At 33.6% G+C, this 16,293-nt stretch overlaps 2 protein-coding genes across 2 annotated transcripts; one reads left to right on the top strand and one right to left on the bottom strand.

Annotated features, from left to right (window-relative positions):
* Nucleotides 1–503: 503 nt before the first annotated feature.
* On the top strand, nt 504–2,126 carry LOC131660835 (3-oxo-Delta(4,5)-steroid 5-beta-reductase-like). Its single transcript, XM_058930181.1, has 2 exons — nt 504–662; nt 755–2,126. The coding sequence occupies exons 1-2, from the start codon at nt 624–626 to the stop codon at nt 1,886–1,888; spliced, it is 1,173 nt and encodes a 390-aa protein (XP_058786164.1). The 5' UTR covers nt 504–623; the 3' UTR covers nt 1,889–2,126.
* An 11,835-nt stretch (nt 2,127–13,961) lies between these two features.
* LOC131655289 (3-oxo-Delta(4,5)-steroid 5-beta-reductase-like) lies at nt 13,962–15,405 on the bottom strand. Its single transcript, XM_058925181.1, has 2 exons — nt 15,249–15,405; nt 13,962–15,159 (listed from the first exon to the last, which is right to left on the bottom strand). The coding sequence occupies exons 1-2, from the start codon at nt 15,285–15,287 to the stop codon at nt 14,029–14,031; spliced, it is 1,170 nt and encodes a 389-aa protein (XP_058781164.1). The 5' UTR covers nt 15,288–15,405; the 3' UTR covers nt 13,962–14,028.
* Nucleotides 15,406–16,293: the final 888 nt, after the last annotated feature.

The following is a 16,293-nucleotide window of genomic DNA, read 5'->3' as shown; positions in this document are numbered from 1 at the left end:
TCACAAGCTAAAAACTCCAAACTCAAAAGCTACTTCAAATAGCTTTTCCAAAAAAGACAAAAGTTAGTAAAAAAACTAAAAGCTAAAAACAGTTATCAAACATAATTTTTTTTTATTTATATGAGTTGAAAAACTAAAAATTAAAAACTAAAAACTTTTTTTATGGCCTTATCAAAATGACTTAAAAAATATATTACTTAATAAATAATTAATTAGATAGCATAAATTAAATAATTTAGATAGGTTCATGTCATTGATATTATATATTTCATTAGTTATTCATTTTTTTTGGTACAAAATTATTCTTTAATATATAAATATAATATTAGTATGATTTTTCTAGAATAATATATTTTTTAATTATTTTTAAAGTATTTTACATTAAGAGGAGCTCTATCCAATTTATTTTTAATAGATAGATAAGAATTCAGATAAAACAAATCCCACCTAAAGGAAAACAGATCCAAATCCCATCTACGTCTTGAGGTATACAAATAACAAATCCCTCCCAAACACAGTCATCTTGACGTGTAGAAATAACAAATCCACAAGTTTAAAAAAACCAAATTCCTTAGGAACTCTTTATCATTTTACCAATATCTTACATTTCCTGAATCTGAACTATGAGCTGGTGGTGGTCCGGAGCTATTGGTGCTGCCAAGGTAACCAACAATCTCTCAATCATTTCCATCAATTATTTCATTTTTATTCCTAATTATTAATTCATCATAACTCAATTTCCGTTTATTTGCAGAAAAAATTCGATGACGATGAACCGCCCCGAACCTCCGAGAGCGTGGCTCTGATAATTGGCGTCACCGGCATCGTCGGCAACAGCCTCGCCGAGATTCTCCCCCTACCCGACACACCAGGCGGCCGATGGAAAGTCTACGGCGTCGGGCGGCGTCCTCGTCCTTCCTGGAGCGAAGATCACCGAATCGAATACATCCAATGCGACGTCACCGATCCAAACGACACCCAAACCAAACTCTCCGTTCTCACCGACGTCACACACGTTTTCTACGTCTGTTGGACAAGCCGCCCCACGGAAGCTGAAAACTGCAAAGTTAACGGCGACATGTTACGGAACGTCCTCCGTGCCGTTATCCCGAACGCTGTCAATCTCCGCCATGTCTCCCTTCAGACTGGCGCTAAGCACTATGTAGGACCGTTCGAGCTGTTAGGCAAGGTTAAAAGTCACGAGCCGCCGTTTACGGAGGATCTACCGCGTTTGGATGTGCCGAATTTTTATTATGTTCAAGAAGATATCTTGTTTGAAGAAACTCGTAAGAAAGAGGGTTTGAGTTGGTCTGTTCATAGACCTCAAGTTATATTCGGATTTTCGCCTTATAGTTTGATGAACCTTGTTGGTTCTCTTTGTGTTTATGCTACAATTTGCAAGCATGAAGGTCTTCCTTTGAGGTTTCCTGGTACAAAGGAAGCTTGGGAGTCTTATTCTGTGGCTTCTGATGCGGATTTGATTGCTGAGCAGCATATTTGGGCTGCGGTGGATCCTTATGCTAAGAATGAAGCTTTTAATTGTAGCAACGGTGATGTTTTCAGGTGGAAGCATTTATGGAAGGTTTTGGCGGAACAGTTTGGGATTGAGGAGTATGGGTACAAGGTGGGTCCTCGAGTGAGGTTGTCGGAGTTGATGAAGGATAAAGGTCCTGTTTGGGATGAGATTGTGAGGGAGAAGCAGTTGCATAAGACGAAGTTGGAGGAAGTTGGTGAGTGGTGGTTTGTGGATATTATGCTTGGAGGAGGGGTTGTGGATAGCATGAACAAGGCTAAAGAACATGGGTTTGTAGGGTTCAGGAACACTAAGAATTCTCTGATAAATTGGATAGATAAGACCAGAGCTTTCAAGATTGTTCCTGAGAATTGATATCTGTATCTTGGATATGTTATCTGTATGTGTTTAAGTAAAATATTTCTGAAATAATGTCTTATAGTTGGAGTATCTCTACAAATCAAATAAATCACAGGGAAAAAATCGTTGAATGCATACTAGTGTGATATGAGTTATTATTTGTTTGGCATAGTTTGTAATCATGGCATATATGTATTTATGTTATACGATACATAAAGATATCAATAAAGAAAAACAATGTATCTCATCACAACATCCTTCCTCTTAACCAGTGTTTGAGAAAAAGAGAGATGAATTTTATTATATACTGTGTCTAATATGCAACAGTTCGATTGAGAGCAGAGACTATTGTTTTAAAGATTGCATTTCGGTTGGGCAAGTATGGTTTGCATCCAGTCTTAGATTAGGCAAATATGGTTTGCATCCAATCTATAAAGTATAGCTTTATTTTAAATTATAGATCTGGTGTAGAAATGACAAGTTAGGGACTCCTTTTCCTAAAATAATGTCATTTTAATAAATAAAGTTTGTTTTAAAATGAATTTCATTTTCATTATTTAATATTGAAATTATTGCTATTTTTTTAATGGCTTAAATGCACATTTGGTTCCTGTAAGTTAGCGAGTTTTTGATTTTCGTCCCTGTTAGTTTTTTTCTGGGTCTGAGTTCCTACATTTCACTTTCGCGTTTGTTTTAGTCCCTAAAATCAAAATCTGCAGGAAAATTCGCAGGAAAACCTGCAGATTTTCCTGCGGATTTTGGCTTTAGGGACTAAACCGCAAGCAAAAAGTAAAATATAGGGACTCATACCAACAAAAAAAACTTACAGGGACGAAAATCAAAAACTCGCTAACTTACAGGGACCAAGGGTGCATATAAGCCTTTTTTAATTATGTCATTCAATTATTATCCTATATATTATTTCTAATTTATTTATAATTTCTAATTTATTTATAAGGTCCTATATTATTTGTCGCAATTGAACATTTCACACATAGTAAAAAATAATAATAAATAAAAAAGAGAGAATAGTGACTTTACTAAATTATCCTGAATAACTATTAACTATTGTTGTATTCAAATTAGCATTAATGTAAGTGAATAAACAATAAATTAAGAGTATTTATTAGAGGTTACAATTGGAAGATTAAATATAAAAGTGCATTGGTAATCTAAAGTGACAACTATTTTGGGATTTTTTTCTTCTAAATGTGACAATTATTTTAGGACGGAAGGAGTAATGTCTTAAGAAAATATTATTACATTCTTTAATCTGTGTGCAAAACTTTAAACGACAATCATTTTGAAACTGAGGGAATACCAATTGTATAAATTTGGACTTGACTTAAGAAATAAGTCATGTATTTGCAAGGACTATAATAGTAATGATCTTATCTGCGATGTGTTCGAGATTGTGATATGTAAAAAAGTGATGATCTGACTTAACTTATAAGGTCGATATATATATATATATATATATATATATATATATATATATATATATATATATATATATATATATATATATATATATATATATATATATAGCCTCCACGACTTAATGAAACGTGTTGAGTCTCGAGTTTATAATTTCGAAAAAAACTCGCACGACCCCCACTTTACTAAAGATTGTGATGGATGACTTATTGGTAAAGGTGTAACAAGGTGTGGCGGTAAATTGCGTAAGATCTTAGAGTTGCATTCTCATTCTCAATTATGAGTGAAATGATCTCACTATATTAGATAATGTGATGGATGATGCATTTAGTGAAGATGTTGAAGGATGTAGCGAGTTCTCCTTAATGTTAGATGTTTGGTCTATATCACCTAACCATATTTAAGTCCTTTACATCATTACATGCATCTCATGTGATCCTGCGTAAATTGGCTGAGATTATTGACATTATTTGGGCATGGGTTATCCCCATTTCCCCTAAGCATGAGGCATGTAACGATAAAGTGTTTAAGACATGGTGTGAACCTTGATATTCGTAACAATTCTCAACCTCTCAGATACGAGGCATGTAAGGGTGGAATGAGTTAAAAGAACACAATCTCAAAATGGGCTATTATATGGTTATAATTGGTCGATCATGGTCGTCCGATTGTTGGGCGCGTTTCATTTTTCTGATGAACATATGTTTGTGTAAACCTTTGGATTTCTTCTCTGAATGGATTATGATTAAGTTTTTTGGGAAGAGGTTTTTGATATGAACTCATCATTTACTGCCTTCCTGGAAGTCGGACCATTGATGGCCTAACACAGTCATGATGAATGACGGACTTAAGAGATTCTGGGTCCCTTATACATTCTAGGACCATCACACCCATTTCTTTCACTTTATGTCTATACTTATCACATTTGTGAGCGCTTTTTCTTATAATTTTGTTTCCTTCTTCAACCAAGTTGTCAAACATCTCACGAAGCCCTATATCAATTATTTCCTTCTCCTATTCCTTTTCTATTAGTCTTTAAAGGATAGTTTTTTTAGCGAGTGTGACGTGAATTGGTAATGTAGCATGGCATTCGTAAAGAGAGATACAAACTATGGAACTGCTTTATCAAAAGTTCGAGGGGTGGAAATTGGAAAATTAATTGGAATTAATTTAAGAGGGAAATGTTTGGGAGTGACGATTGTAGGTGCTTTAGAAATAGCTCAGATAGTAACACCTTTAAGGATAATGACGTTATATTGGTCTCTTATTTTTCAAGATCGATGAGAAGTACAACGAGATCAATGATGGCTTCCACTTGTGCGAGCTTGAATCTCTTGCACCTGAGGTAGTAAACACCAACTCATATGCATCTGACTATTCAATCATTAAACCATTTGAAATTTGTTTCAATCCCACTATATTCATAAGAAAAAACAAGAAAACATACAAAATTTCAAATTATCCAAAAACATACTTCATGCATTAGAAGTTGAACATGTTCATGTTCAACAAATAAAGAACTAAAAGTAAATAACAAAGTAAATGTTACGTGTTCTTGAGAGCTTTAGTCGCAACATCCATCCCTTCCGGAAAAATTTGGCCTATCCTCAAGCTATCAATAAGTTGCATCTATAGCTTAAAAAGTTGGCCATGTTGAGAAAGGCTACTAAGGCAGTTGTGAATTAATGGTGAGTGTGGCTCAGGTCAATTTTACCAAGTCCCACAAATGGCACCAATCACACTCCTAAAAAGTACAATGACGTGAAAACCATATTTGTGTAGGGCTATTTGGTTTTAGAGTTTGTGGATTTTGCTGAAGGTCTCCTCACGTGGTGGTTGTGAGAGGCTTTGCTTATTGATTTTATAGAGAATTGGAGATTTATCTTTTATTTTGAGATTGAGGTATTTATTGACACCTCTATGAATTGAACATAAAAAGTTAAGTCCACCTTTCCTCTAAGTTTGCCTAATGGGAGAATAGTTTTTTCCCATTCAATGGAGGAAAATTTTGCCACCTTCATTTGACTAGTTTTTCCTGGGATATTGTGTATGCCACTTGTTTTTCTAGCTAAGTCAAGGGAACATGGGTTTGGATTGGGAGATTAGGCTCAAGCCCAATTGGACGAATTGGCTTGCATTTTATGCGATTAATGTACATGGTTCTGCTTGATTTATCATGGCTTAATAAACTTATCTCAATCTATTATCAAAATGAAGTTTAGTCTCCCGTGGCAATGAAGTTAGTTTTATCTTGGGAACTTTGTAGTTTTTCTTTGTCTCTTTTATGTTATGTAGGATCTAATTTTTCTAGTTTTTTTAAAGTTTTTTTACGATGTTATATTTGGGATAGGCTTAAGTGCGGTCATGCAGTTAACATTATCTAATGATGAGGATCGAAAGGTCCAAACTTCAACCTCTAAATCTTATATTTTATTTAAAATAAAACATTCATTTTAGATATGAATCTTCTGATCTTCATCAGATAATTCTAAGGCGTTGATTGCACCTGACTACACTCAATTCTAACGACACATGATTCAAATTTGTATTCTTTGTGTGATGCAATAATAGTAACAAGTTTATCTAATATAAATGGTTTGTTGATTCATTCATTAACGTGAGAGAAATAGAGATAATTAAGAGATCATTAAGGGAAGAATAAGATGCAGAAAGTTTGTAATATGTAAGGTGTAACACTCAAGTTCATAGTGGATCTTCACATTTTCATATTGGTCCCAGAGATGTGGAGTTTTAACTTTGTATAATGATGATATGTAAGTAAGAGGAATCGATGAGCTAGAAATGAAGAATTTTAAGAAGTAGATGGTGATGGATTTTGGGCAAATTTGAGGTGGTCTCTTGTACTTTTTTAGATTTACTTCACAATCCTATCATCTACGTGCACCTACATAGGATTGAGTATTATGCATTAGAAGAAATATATTGAAGTTGTTATTAAAAAGTTCAATATACTCAACTGCAATCCTGTTGCAACACCAATTGAAACAAGTTTAAAATGTGTAAATAACAATGACATGTCGCTTGTAAATGCCTCTCTATACAAGTATATAGTTGGAAATTAGAGGTTTATGTGTCATACAAGTCAAAGTATATCTTATGGTGTTGGATTTATTATTAGATTTATGAAGAAATCAATGACATCATAAATATATTTTTATATAAAAAAATGGGAGAAATTGGATCGAACTCTATTGGATCAAAGCGTAGCTTCTGGTTCGACAGGATTTATGCATGCCGTCGAAGTATGTTCACATGCTGGTGTCGAAGACCTACATGCTATAGTCGAAGTATGCTCTAGTATGTGAGTGTTGAAATGCTAGGGTTGTTAGTATTTTAAATTGGGCCTGTTTGTTATGTCCAATTGTTTAAGTTAGCTTGTAATGGTTACTTGTGAAAAAAACCCATTAGTTTAGGTTTATTATAAATAGCATACTAGTTTCTCATCATTGCACACTGCAAATCCTAATTAGGGTGAGAGAAGTTATTTGTTATTCTGAAACACTTGTAATCTTGTTTCAAAGAGAAAATAAAGCATAACAATTTATAATAAATTTCATTGTGTTCTTATTGCCTCCCTTTTTCTTACCCTTGTGGTTTTCTTTACAAGAAATTAAACTTATTATACTTTGTTTTTGGCATCGATTTCACAACAAATTGGTGCGGTGAGCATGGAGAAGATATCGTAAACAAAGTATGAGATTGAAAAATTCACCGAAGTGAACGATTCCAATCTGTGGCACTTGAAGATGAAAGCCCTACTGATCCAACAGGGTTGCTTGGAAGCGTTGAAGGGAGCGACAACTATGGACGTTGCATTAATGTAAAAAGAAAAGACGACCATGATAGAGAAAGCCCACAACGGAATCTTATTGAGCCTTGGTGATAAGGTTCTTCGATAGGTATCAAAGGAGACGATGACATCAGGGTTATGGGTGAAACTGGAAAGTTTGTACATGACCAAACCGTTGGTAAATCGAATCTACTTGAAGCAAGATTTGTATTTATTCGAGATGATTGAAGACATAGTGTCGGGTGAGCAGTTGGATTTGTTCAACAAGCTGATTCTTGATCTTGAAAAAAAACCCATTAGTTTAGTATGTTAGGTTTATTATAAATAGCATACTAGTCTCTCATTAATGCACACTGCAAATTCTAATTAGTGTGAGAGAGGTTATTTGTTATTCTGTAACACTTGTAATCTTGTTTCAAAGAGAAAGTAAAGAATAACAGTTTATAACCAATTTTATTGTGTTCTTATTGCCTCCCTTTTTCTTACCCTTATGGGTTTATTTACAAAAAAGTAAATATATTATACTTTGTTCTTGCCATCGATTTCACAATAAAAAATAATTATGATATATGTCAAATGAACTATTGATATGGAGGCTTTGTTCATTGCATGTCAAAATGAAGAAGTGAAGAAGGTGTGTGGTTATCTAAGACTATGTACAATGGTTTACATATTCAACACACTCATTTTTACTTTTTACTCTCCACATTATCTTCTTTCTCTTCCACTTAATAATTCAACACTCATTCATCTTTTATTCACTATAATGATTTTGATTAATAAAATTCAACACTCTACTCCACCACTTTTATTTCATATTCTTATTTTCTTTTATGTTTTTGTTTTTGTGATTATATATTAATAACAATTATCGATTGAAATTAAATTAAAATAATTACAAGTTAAATAATTTATTTTAATTTTTTTCTAATCTAATAACTTATTTGAATTCCCCCCTAATTTTATATTCTTAAAATGCAATATAAAATGGTTATACAAAAATGGTTATTAGTAGAATTTTAGGTGTTAAAAGGGTTATTGTTGGGATCCATTTCACTAAAAAGATGTTTAGAGCTATAAACATGAGTTTATTATAGGCTAAATAAAAAATTTAGAGGGAAAACAATCGATTTTTTTCTGTGTCCAAATCAAATGAACCAAGTCTCTATTAATAGACAAAAAAAATTTTGGTGAAATAAAAACTAAAAAAATAAGTTGATTTACTATGAAATAATTGACCGTAGATAATTAGGATGAGATAAAAATCTGAAAAATCACAATAGCCAATAAGATTTTGCCTAGTGTTTTACACAACCCCCACTCTCTCCTCTTTCAACCTGTAGAATCTTTTCGATACCAAATTATCCACCTCGCTTTTAACACTTCATTCAAAATCTCATTACAACCATTCAACTACTTAATAATTTTTTCAACTATCCTATTGTAAAATGGTCTAACTTAGACCAGATTAGAGATAGAAGTGACAAGAAAAATACAACAATATGTGTTATTGTTGAAGCAAGCATAGCGGCAAGCAACAAAAGATTTGGAAATATTCGTCCGGGAATTATCGTCCACAGAGATGGAGAGAAGCCATTCAATAGTTTATATTGTTTCGAGCTTGGGTTTGAATGAACGAAAAGTAAACAAAGATATAGACAGGAAAAATAAACACATTCTTAGAAGAGAAATAAGTTATCAGGCATGCAAATATACTCACTCTTCACAAACATAAACTTACCGACCCATTATACTCAACCTACGATACTCATATGTGTTATCACGTATCTCTCACATAAGCGTCCATCTCTGGAGCACAAACGAGATCATCTCACAAATAAGGTTACCTCTAATGCAAAGCTGCGAGAACATCCGTATTCTCGTGTCGACAATCTTTCGTGCGCTGCTCAAACACAAAAGCATTACGTACAGATACAAACAGTGAATACGAGATCATCTCGCAACTAAGGTTATCTCTAACGCAAAGCTGCGAGAAAATACGTATTCTCGCGTCGGCAATCTCTCGCGCGCCGCTCAAACACAAAAGCATTACGTACAGATACAAAAAGTGAATACGAGATCATCTCACAACTAAGGTTATCTCTAACGCAAAGTTGTGAGAACATCCGTATTCTCGCGTCGGCAATCTCTCGCGCCCCGCTCAAACACAAAAGCATTACGTACAGATACAAACAATGAATACGAGATCATCTCACAACTAAAGTTATCTCTAACGCAAAGCTGCGAGAACATCCCTATTCTCGCGTCGACAATCTCTCGCGCGCCGCTCAAACACAAAAGCATTACGTACAAATGCAAACAGTGAATGCTAGCTCTAAATCTATCTCTAGAGTTCATAACCAACAGATTGTCACCCTAGATAAAGATTCAAGCAGTTTATCTCTAAAGCAACCTAAATCCCCAACACAGGGCAAAAATCCAGGATAACATCAACACAGATATGTAAAGCAAGTTAAATATAACATTATAATCGGTAAATATACATAAGATTCGAGTAACTATACAAACAAACCCAACACAAAGAAATACACAGAGAATAGAAGAGATAAACCAAACATCTCGCGGGTTGTCAGCTCTGATTGATGAGAAATCCACCTCCGATCATCCAAGTGCATGTCCTGATGTTGTTTTTTAAGCTAATCCTACTCTAAGAATGAATTTGATGGAGTTGGGACCAAAACTTCTCCCAAAATCATAACCTAAATGGTTCAAATGGAAGAAATATAAACACAATTCTGCGCAGGTTCGCTAAGCGGGCTACCTTCGCTAAGCGGACTACACTTATCCCAAATTATAAGTCACTTTACAATCACAATACATCCTTAATGATTTTTTGCCTAATATACCCTATTTTATTTATTTCTCTTTCTTTTTTCAATTCTTTTAATTTCGCTTTCCAATATAATTATTGATGAACATTTTTGTAAAGTCGTACATCTTTTGGCTTTTCCATAAAGTAATAATTGTGTTTCTTAATTCTCGTGAATGTCCAGAACATTAGAGGTGGACAAAAATCCACCAATCGTTACTATCCGACCGACCCATTCAATCTGAAGCATTTCAGTCGGGTCAAAATCGGGTTTTTGGATCAAACGGATGAAGCATCCGGTCTAGAGTGGATAATGACAGTTCGGTTGATTAAATTGAATCCAATCAAAACCGAATCCGACCGGATTAGTAGTGTTACTTATATTATTTTATTTGATATTTTACTAGGCTGGACTCACTTGTTTAGAAAGCCCGTCTGTCTGCTTTTTTTAATGTGCACAGCAGAGAAAAATAAACATGTGTATATTTTTTAATGAATTTTTTATTGTACGATTCATTTGCTAAAATAATATTAATTAGACACAATCATTAGAATTAAAATCAAAATGTTAAATATATATTAGTTAAAATAGTTTTAGTGAATTTACCTAAATATAATAATTTTATTATTTTCTTAAACTAATAGAGTTTTATTAAGAGAGCACTTTTTTTTTTAAAGTTTGTGTTATACATCTTACTAAAAATAATATTAATTAAACATGATTAGTATAATAAAAATTAAGATGATCAATAACATTTTCAATATGCTTTTAATATTTTACTTTTTGCTTCCCTCCACATATGTCACACCGTCTTTTTTATTGGGCTAAATGTATATGTATTTTATGAAGTTTTATGAAGTTTTTCGATATACGTCCTCCGAAAAAATAATTTGCTCTTTTGAACAAAACATGTCGTTATTGCGGGACATACTCTCTCTCTCTCTCTCTCTCTCTCTCTCTCTCTCTCTCTCTCTCTCTTATTTTTTATTTGTATTGTTGTGTCAATTTAAATTAAAGTGTTACAGAGCTGATAAGGTTATGGGACATCTGCTACGTTGCCCCAAATACGGTTGTGTCGACAATGCGATGCAGGACAAAGCTGCCCCAAACAAAAGACTTCTTATATGACTGTCAACGTGTTGTATTTTGTGGAACGCACGAAATGCTCTCGTTTTAAAAAACGAACAGCACAATGTGGACGCCATTACGGTTAGCGTGAAAACAATTTCTTAGTTCTGGAACGTTATGGGGATGAAATCCAACGATTGTAGAAATTTCTATCTATTTAATTTTTTTTTATTTGTATTGTTGTGTCAATTTAAATTAAAGTGTTACAGAGCTAATACGGTTGTGGAACATCAGCTACGTTGCCCCAAATACAGTTGTGTCGATAATGCGATGCAGGACAAAGTTGGCCCAAATAAAATACTTCTTATATGGCTGTCAAAGTGTTGGGTTCTGTGGAACACACAAAATGCTCTTGTTTTCAAAAACGAACAGCACAATGTGGACGACATTACAGTTAGCGCGAAAACAATTTCTTGGTTCTGGCACGTTATGGGGTTGAAATCCAACGGTTGTAGAAATTTCTATCTTTGGTGTCAAAATCCAACAGATTTCCTGAATATTTCGTAATTGCTTTGTACTCGGGTCGGTACCCCTTGCACTCTTTTTAATGATACAATCCATTGCCTATAAAAAAAAATTAAAAGTGTTACAGGATATTTTAATAGGAAGATAATTAAAATAATAAGTGGTTTTAGTTATAAGAGTATTTGTTGCAAAAATAAAAGGTCCGTTCTATATTTTCCACTGTTTGTTTATAATTGGAGAAGTAATATAAGAAGCATAAATATTTTTTGAAAGACTGTCATCAATTTTAATTACACATGAAACAAATAAACAAATATGTGCTAACGGTTAATATAATACTCCACAGTGTTTAATATAGAACATATATTTTATAGATTTAAATTTGAAAAAGAAAAATAGTAAAAATAAATGGATGAATGTAAAAGCTGTGAAGAATCCATAAAGAAATTTGTTCTGGCTTTAAACGGGACCCCCGCTAATGGACGGTGGGATTGGTCCTTTTTGGATTAGTCGGTCGCAAGGCCGAAAACCAAGATTTCAAAAAAAAAAAAACAGTGAATCTTATTTCTCTTTGTTTCTTCTCTGCTTCCTCTCACAATTACAACTTCTCAAACTCAACCATTAACATAATTCTAACTCACAATATCGAAGGAGTGGCCCAAGATATATCTCAACCATTCGATATTCAAACTCAATCATTCACAAAGTTCTTTATATTTTTTCATTTTTGTCTCCTTGAGTATATGTTTTGAGGTAGAGTTTCACATTCTGCTTTTTAGGTTTCTTTTTTCTTAAATATGAGTAAAGTTTATTTGTTGTTTAGGGCTTACTTTTGTTGTAAAGACCGTTGAGTTTGAGGTTAGTTTTCAGAGTAAAAAGGGTTGAGTTTGAGGGGAGAATTTTGTAAGATTTGGTTTTATTTTATGCATTGTTTTGTTTGGATTACTTTGTATTAGGATTGTTTTGAAGAATGTTTGGATTACTTATGTTTAGGCTCACTATTAAGTTGTTGTTGTTTGATTTTATGCAGGGCTCTGGTGTAGTATTAATTTGTTGTTTGGATGTAGTATTTAAGTAATTTTATTCAATATTAAAATTTGTAGATCTGGCCCTAGTGTAATAAAATTTGTAGATCTAGCCCTGATGTAAGTAGATTTGGCCCTAATGTAATATTGATTTGTTGTTTAGGTGTACTTAAGTAATTTTACACAATATTAAAATTTGTAGGCCCTGGTTGCCCTGGTGTAATATTGATTTGTTGTTTGGATGTATTTATTTATTTAAGTAATTTTACTCAATATCAAAATTTGTAGATCTGGCCCTATTTGAAAACATAAGACAGCAAGACAATTTGATACATTCATAAATTTTGACTCTGTGATTTTTAATGAATAAAACTCTGAATCGCAAAATTTTATAAATTAAAATGAATAAATAAATTAATGATTATTTATTTGGTCCATAAATATTACCAAATTTTAATATTTGGAATGGAAGAAACAAAAAACTGAACCATCCTTAGTCCAATGTGTAAAAAAAACTGGATTGATTTTTAATACTCAGTATTCTTAAAATCCGAAAAAACCGAAATATTAAACCATAGTAAATCGAATCTGGGAAAAATTGAATCCAAAAAAACCAATTATTAAACTGGTTGAAATTGGACCTATATTTCTAAACTGAGGATTGGGCCGGTTTGAGATTTTGGATCCAAAACCGAACTGGCCGACCGGTTGTCCACCCGTACAAAACATTTTATATGGGATAGTACTTGTCAAGCACAATGGTTGTACAAGCTACTGCAAAAATTGAATTTAAAGGAAGAAGGAAATGCGAGACAGTTAGTTGACAACAAATTTACAAAAGGAAAAAGGAAATGCTAAAAAGATTACACACATTGAAATTATGTTCTATTTCCTTAGGGACCATGAAATTTGAGTTGGAGTATTGTAAATTAGAGAAATGACTAACATTTTTATTGACTAAACCATTGAAGATCAGACACATTTGTAGAGTTTAGAAATAGATTCTGAATGAAGACATTAAGTATCTTGAACTAGAAAGTGTACTAGTATGTAGTTTCAAGTTAGTTAAGTGTGTGAAAAGCCAATTAGTTGAAAAAACAGTATCATTGTAGTGTTAGTTAAAGAAGTTATTACGTGTACAAATACACTAGTGCATGTGTAATTCATCATATATGTAACCATCAATAAAATTCCTTGGACTCTTTATCATTCCTAATCTCCCACAATTTCTCAAAAAAGTCTTGAATGTTATTTAAGACAAAGCAATTGTTTTATCAACTATTTCTTCAAAAGGCCAATCATTTAAACTCACCTGTATATAACTAGTAGTCAAAATCAAACTCAACTTTTCCCACCACTCTTATCTTCGCAATCACAATTGCAATACCAACAAAATTATTAGTACATCAAAGAAACAGGACACACAATAAGAGAAAGCAAAGCCACAATATACATGATTTACGGAACAATCTTATAAGCTCTTGTTTTATCTATCCAATTAATCAGAGAATTCTTAGTGTTTCTGAATCCCAAAAACCCATGCTCTTTCGCCTTGTTCATGCTATCCACAACATTTTCCATTCCAAAACTAGCATCTGCAATCCACCATTCACCAACTTCTTCCACTTTCGTAACTTCAAGCTCATTCTCCTTCACAATCTCCTCCCAAACAGGACCCTTGTCTTTCATCATTTCCGACAACCTCAAACGAGGACCCTCCTCGAATCCATACTCCTCAATCTCAAACTCTTCCGCCAAAACCTTCCATAATTGCTTCCACCTGAACACATCACCGTTGCTGCAGTTGAATGCTTCGTTCTTAGCATATGGATCCACCGCTGCCCAAATGTGTTGCTCAGCAATCAAATCTGCATCAGAGGCCATATAGTAACTCTCCCAAGCTTCCTTTGTTCCGGGAAATCTCAACGGAACACCTTCATGCTTGCAAATTGCAGCGTAAACGCAAAGAGTGCCAACTATATTCATCAAACTGTATGGTGAGAAACCAAAGATGAGAAGAGGTCTATGAACAGACCAACTCAAACCTTCTTTCTTTTGGGTTTCTTCAAACAATATATCTTCCTGAGTGTAATAGAAATTATGTATATCCAAACGCGGTAGATCCTCAGTGTAGGGCGCCTCGTGGCCATTAATCTTTCCGATCAGATCGAACGGTCCTAAATAATGCTTTCCGCCAGTCTGGAGGGTTACATGACGGAGATTCGGAGCGTTTGGGATAACGGACTGGAGGACGTTCTTTAACATAGTGCCGTTAACTTCACAGTTTTCTTCCTCGGTGGGACGGCTAGTCCAACAGACGTAGAAGATGTGTGTGACGTCCGTGAGAACGGAGAGTTTGGCTTGGGTGTCGTTTTGATCGGTGATGTCGCATTGAATGTATTCTATGGGGTGGTCAGCGTTCCAGGAAGGTCGTGGCCTTCGTGCTACGCCGTAGACTTTCCATCTTCCACCTGGTGTGTCTGGCAGAGGTAGAATTTCGGCGAGACTATTACCAACTATGCCAGTCACGCCGATCACCAACGCTACGTTCTGAAAGCTTTGTGATGCCTCATCTTCCTCCAATGTTTTCTAACAGAGAATTAATTATTAAAGATTGAAAAACAAAAAAGGTGAATGAAGAAAAATGGAGAATATGGGACAGTGAAGGATGTTGTTACCTTGGCAGCACCGATAGCTCCGGACCACCACCAGCTCATGTCTCAGATTTGAAAGATCAAATGAATGTGAAGAGATGCAAAGGACAGCAGAGATGGAAATAATGGTACGTTGAGAAAGGCTCATTTAGTACTGTATTTTAGAATATGTATATTTGTTGGCATTATTGAAGTTGTGGCTGAACTGAATCACATGATAATTGCAGACTATGACATTCCAGCTACTAACATGTGTTTAGTTTACGGTAATTTCTAGCAAAATTATTATCTTTTTGATTATTTTACTGATAAAAAAGTTTATATATGAGACAAACTCTTTCTGAATTGCAGTATTCATGACAGTTAAATCGTGGAGAGCTGTTTCTGATTGATTACAGTGCTGCTGACTATGTTACTTTTATGCCTTCCAGGTTCTCTAAGGTTTAATGTTTGTTACTGTACCTTTTTTGTATTTATGTTCAAATATTTTCCACCAAACAATAGTACATGTATACGTATTCTCCATCTTAAGATATCAAACTGATGCAATATTACAGGAATGCTATGCATTTTTACTTCTATGAATAAGAATTTTTAGTTTGGTTCAAAAAAGCTTTTACTTCACTTAAGTGGGTAAAGTAATCAAGAGTGTTATAAAAAGTGTTCTATTTTTTTCCGGTGAAAAATTAAAAATGTGTTACTTTTCACATCGGTTGGTAATAATATCCAAGATGATGAGTTAGGTGAAGTGTTTTTACTTCGGTTGAAAGTTATAATTGAAGAGAAATTTTTTGTTTATTTAAAATATAAATTTTCTTAATTTTATATAATTTTTTCGTTTTAACTTGTATTCTTTTTCAATCGTTAAAACATTAAATTTGTTGATAAATTGTATCGTTGTCATCAACATCAACAACAACAATAAAATAAATCAATAAAATCGTTAAACATTAAATCTCAATAATAGCAACAAAATCAATAGAATCATTAAACATTAAATTTTAACAACAACAACAAAATAAACAAAATCAATTAAATCGTTAAACATTAAATCTCAACAACAACAACA

Source organism: Vicia villosa, linkage group LG3 (assembly GCF_029867415.1).
Source record: "Vicia villosa cultivar HV-30 ecotype Madison, WI linkage group LG3, Vvil1.0, whole genome shotgun sequence".
NCBI classification, from domain to species: domain Eukaryota; kingdom Viridiplantae; phylum Streptophyta; class Magnoliopsida; order Fabales; family Fabaceae; genus Vicia; species Vicia villosa.
Note: the sequence above shows the minus strand (reverse complement) of the source record. Positions and strands in the feature narration are given on the sequence as shown.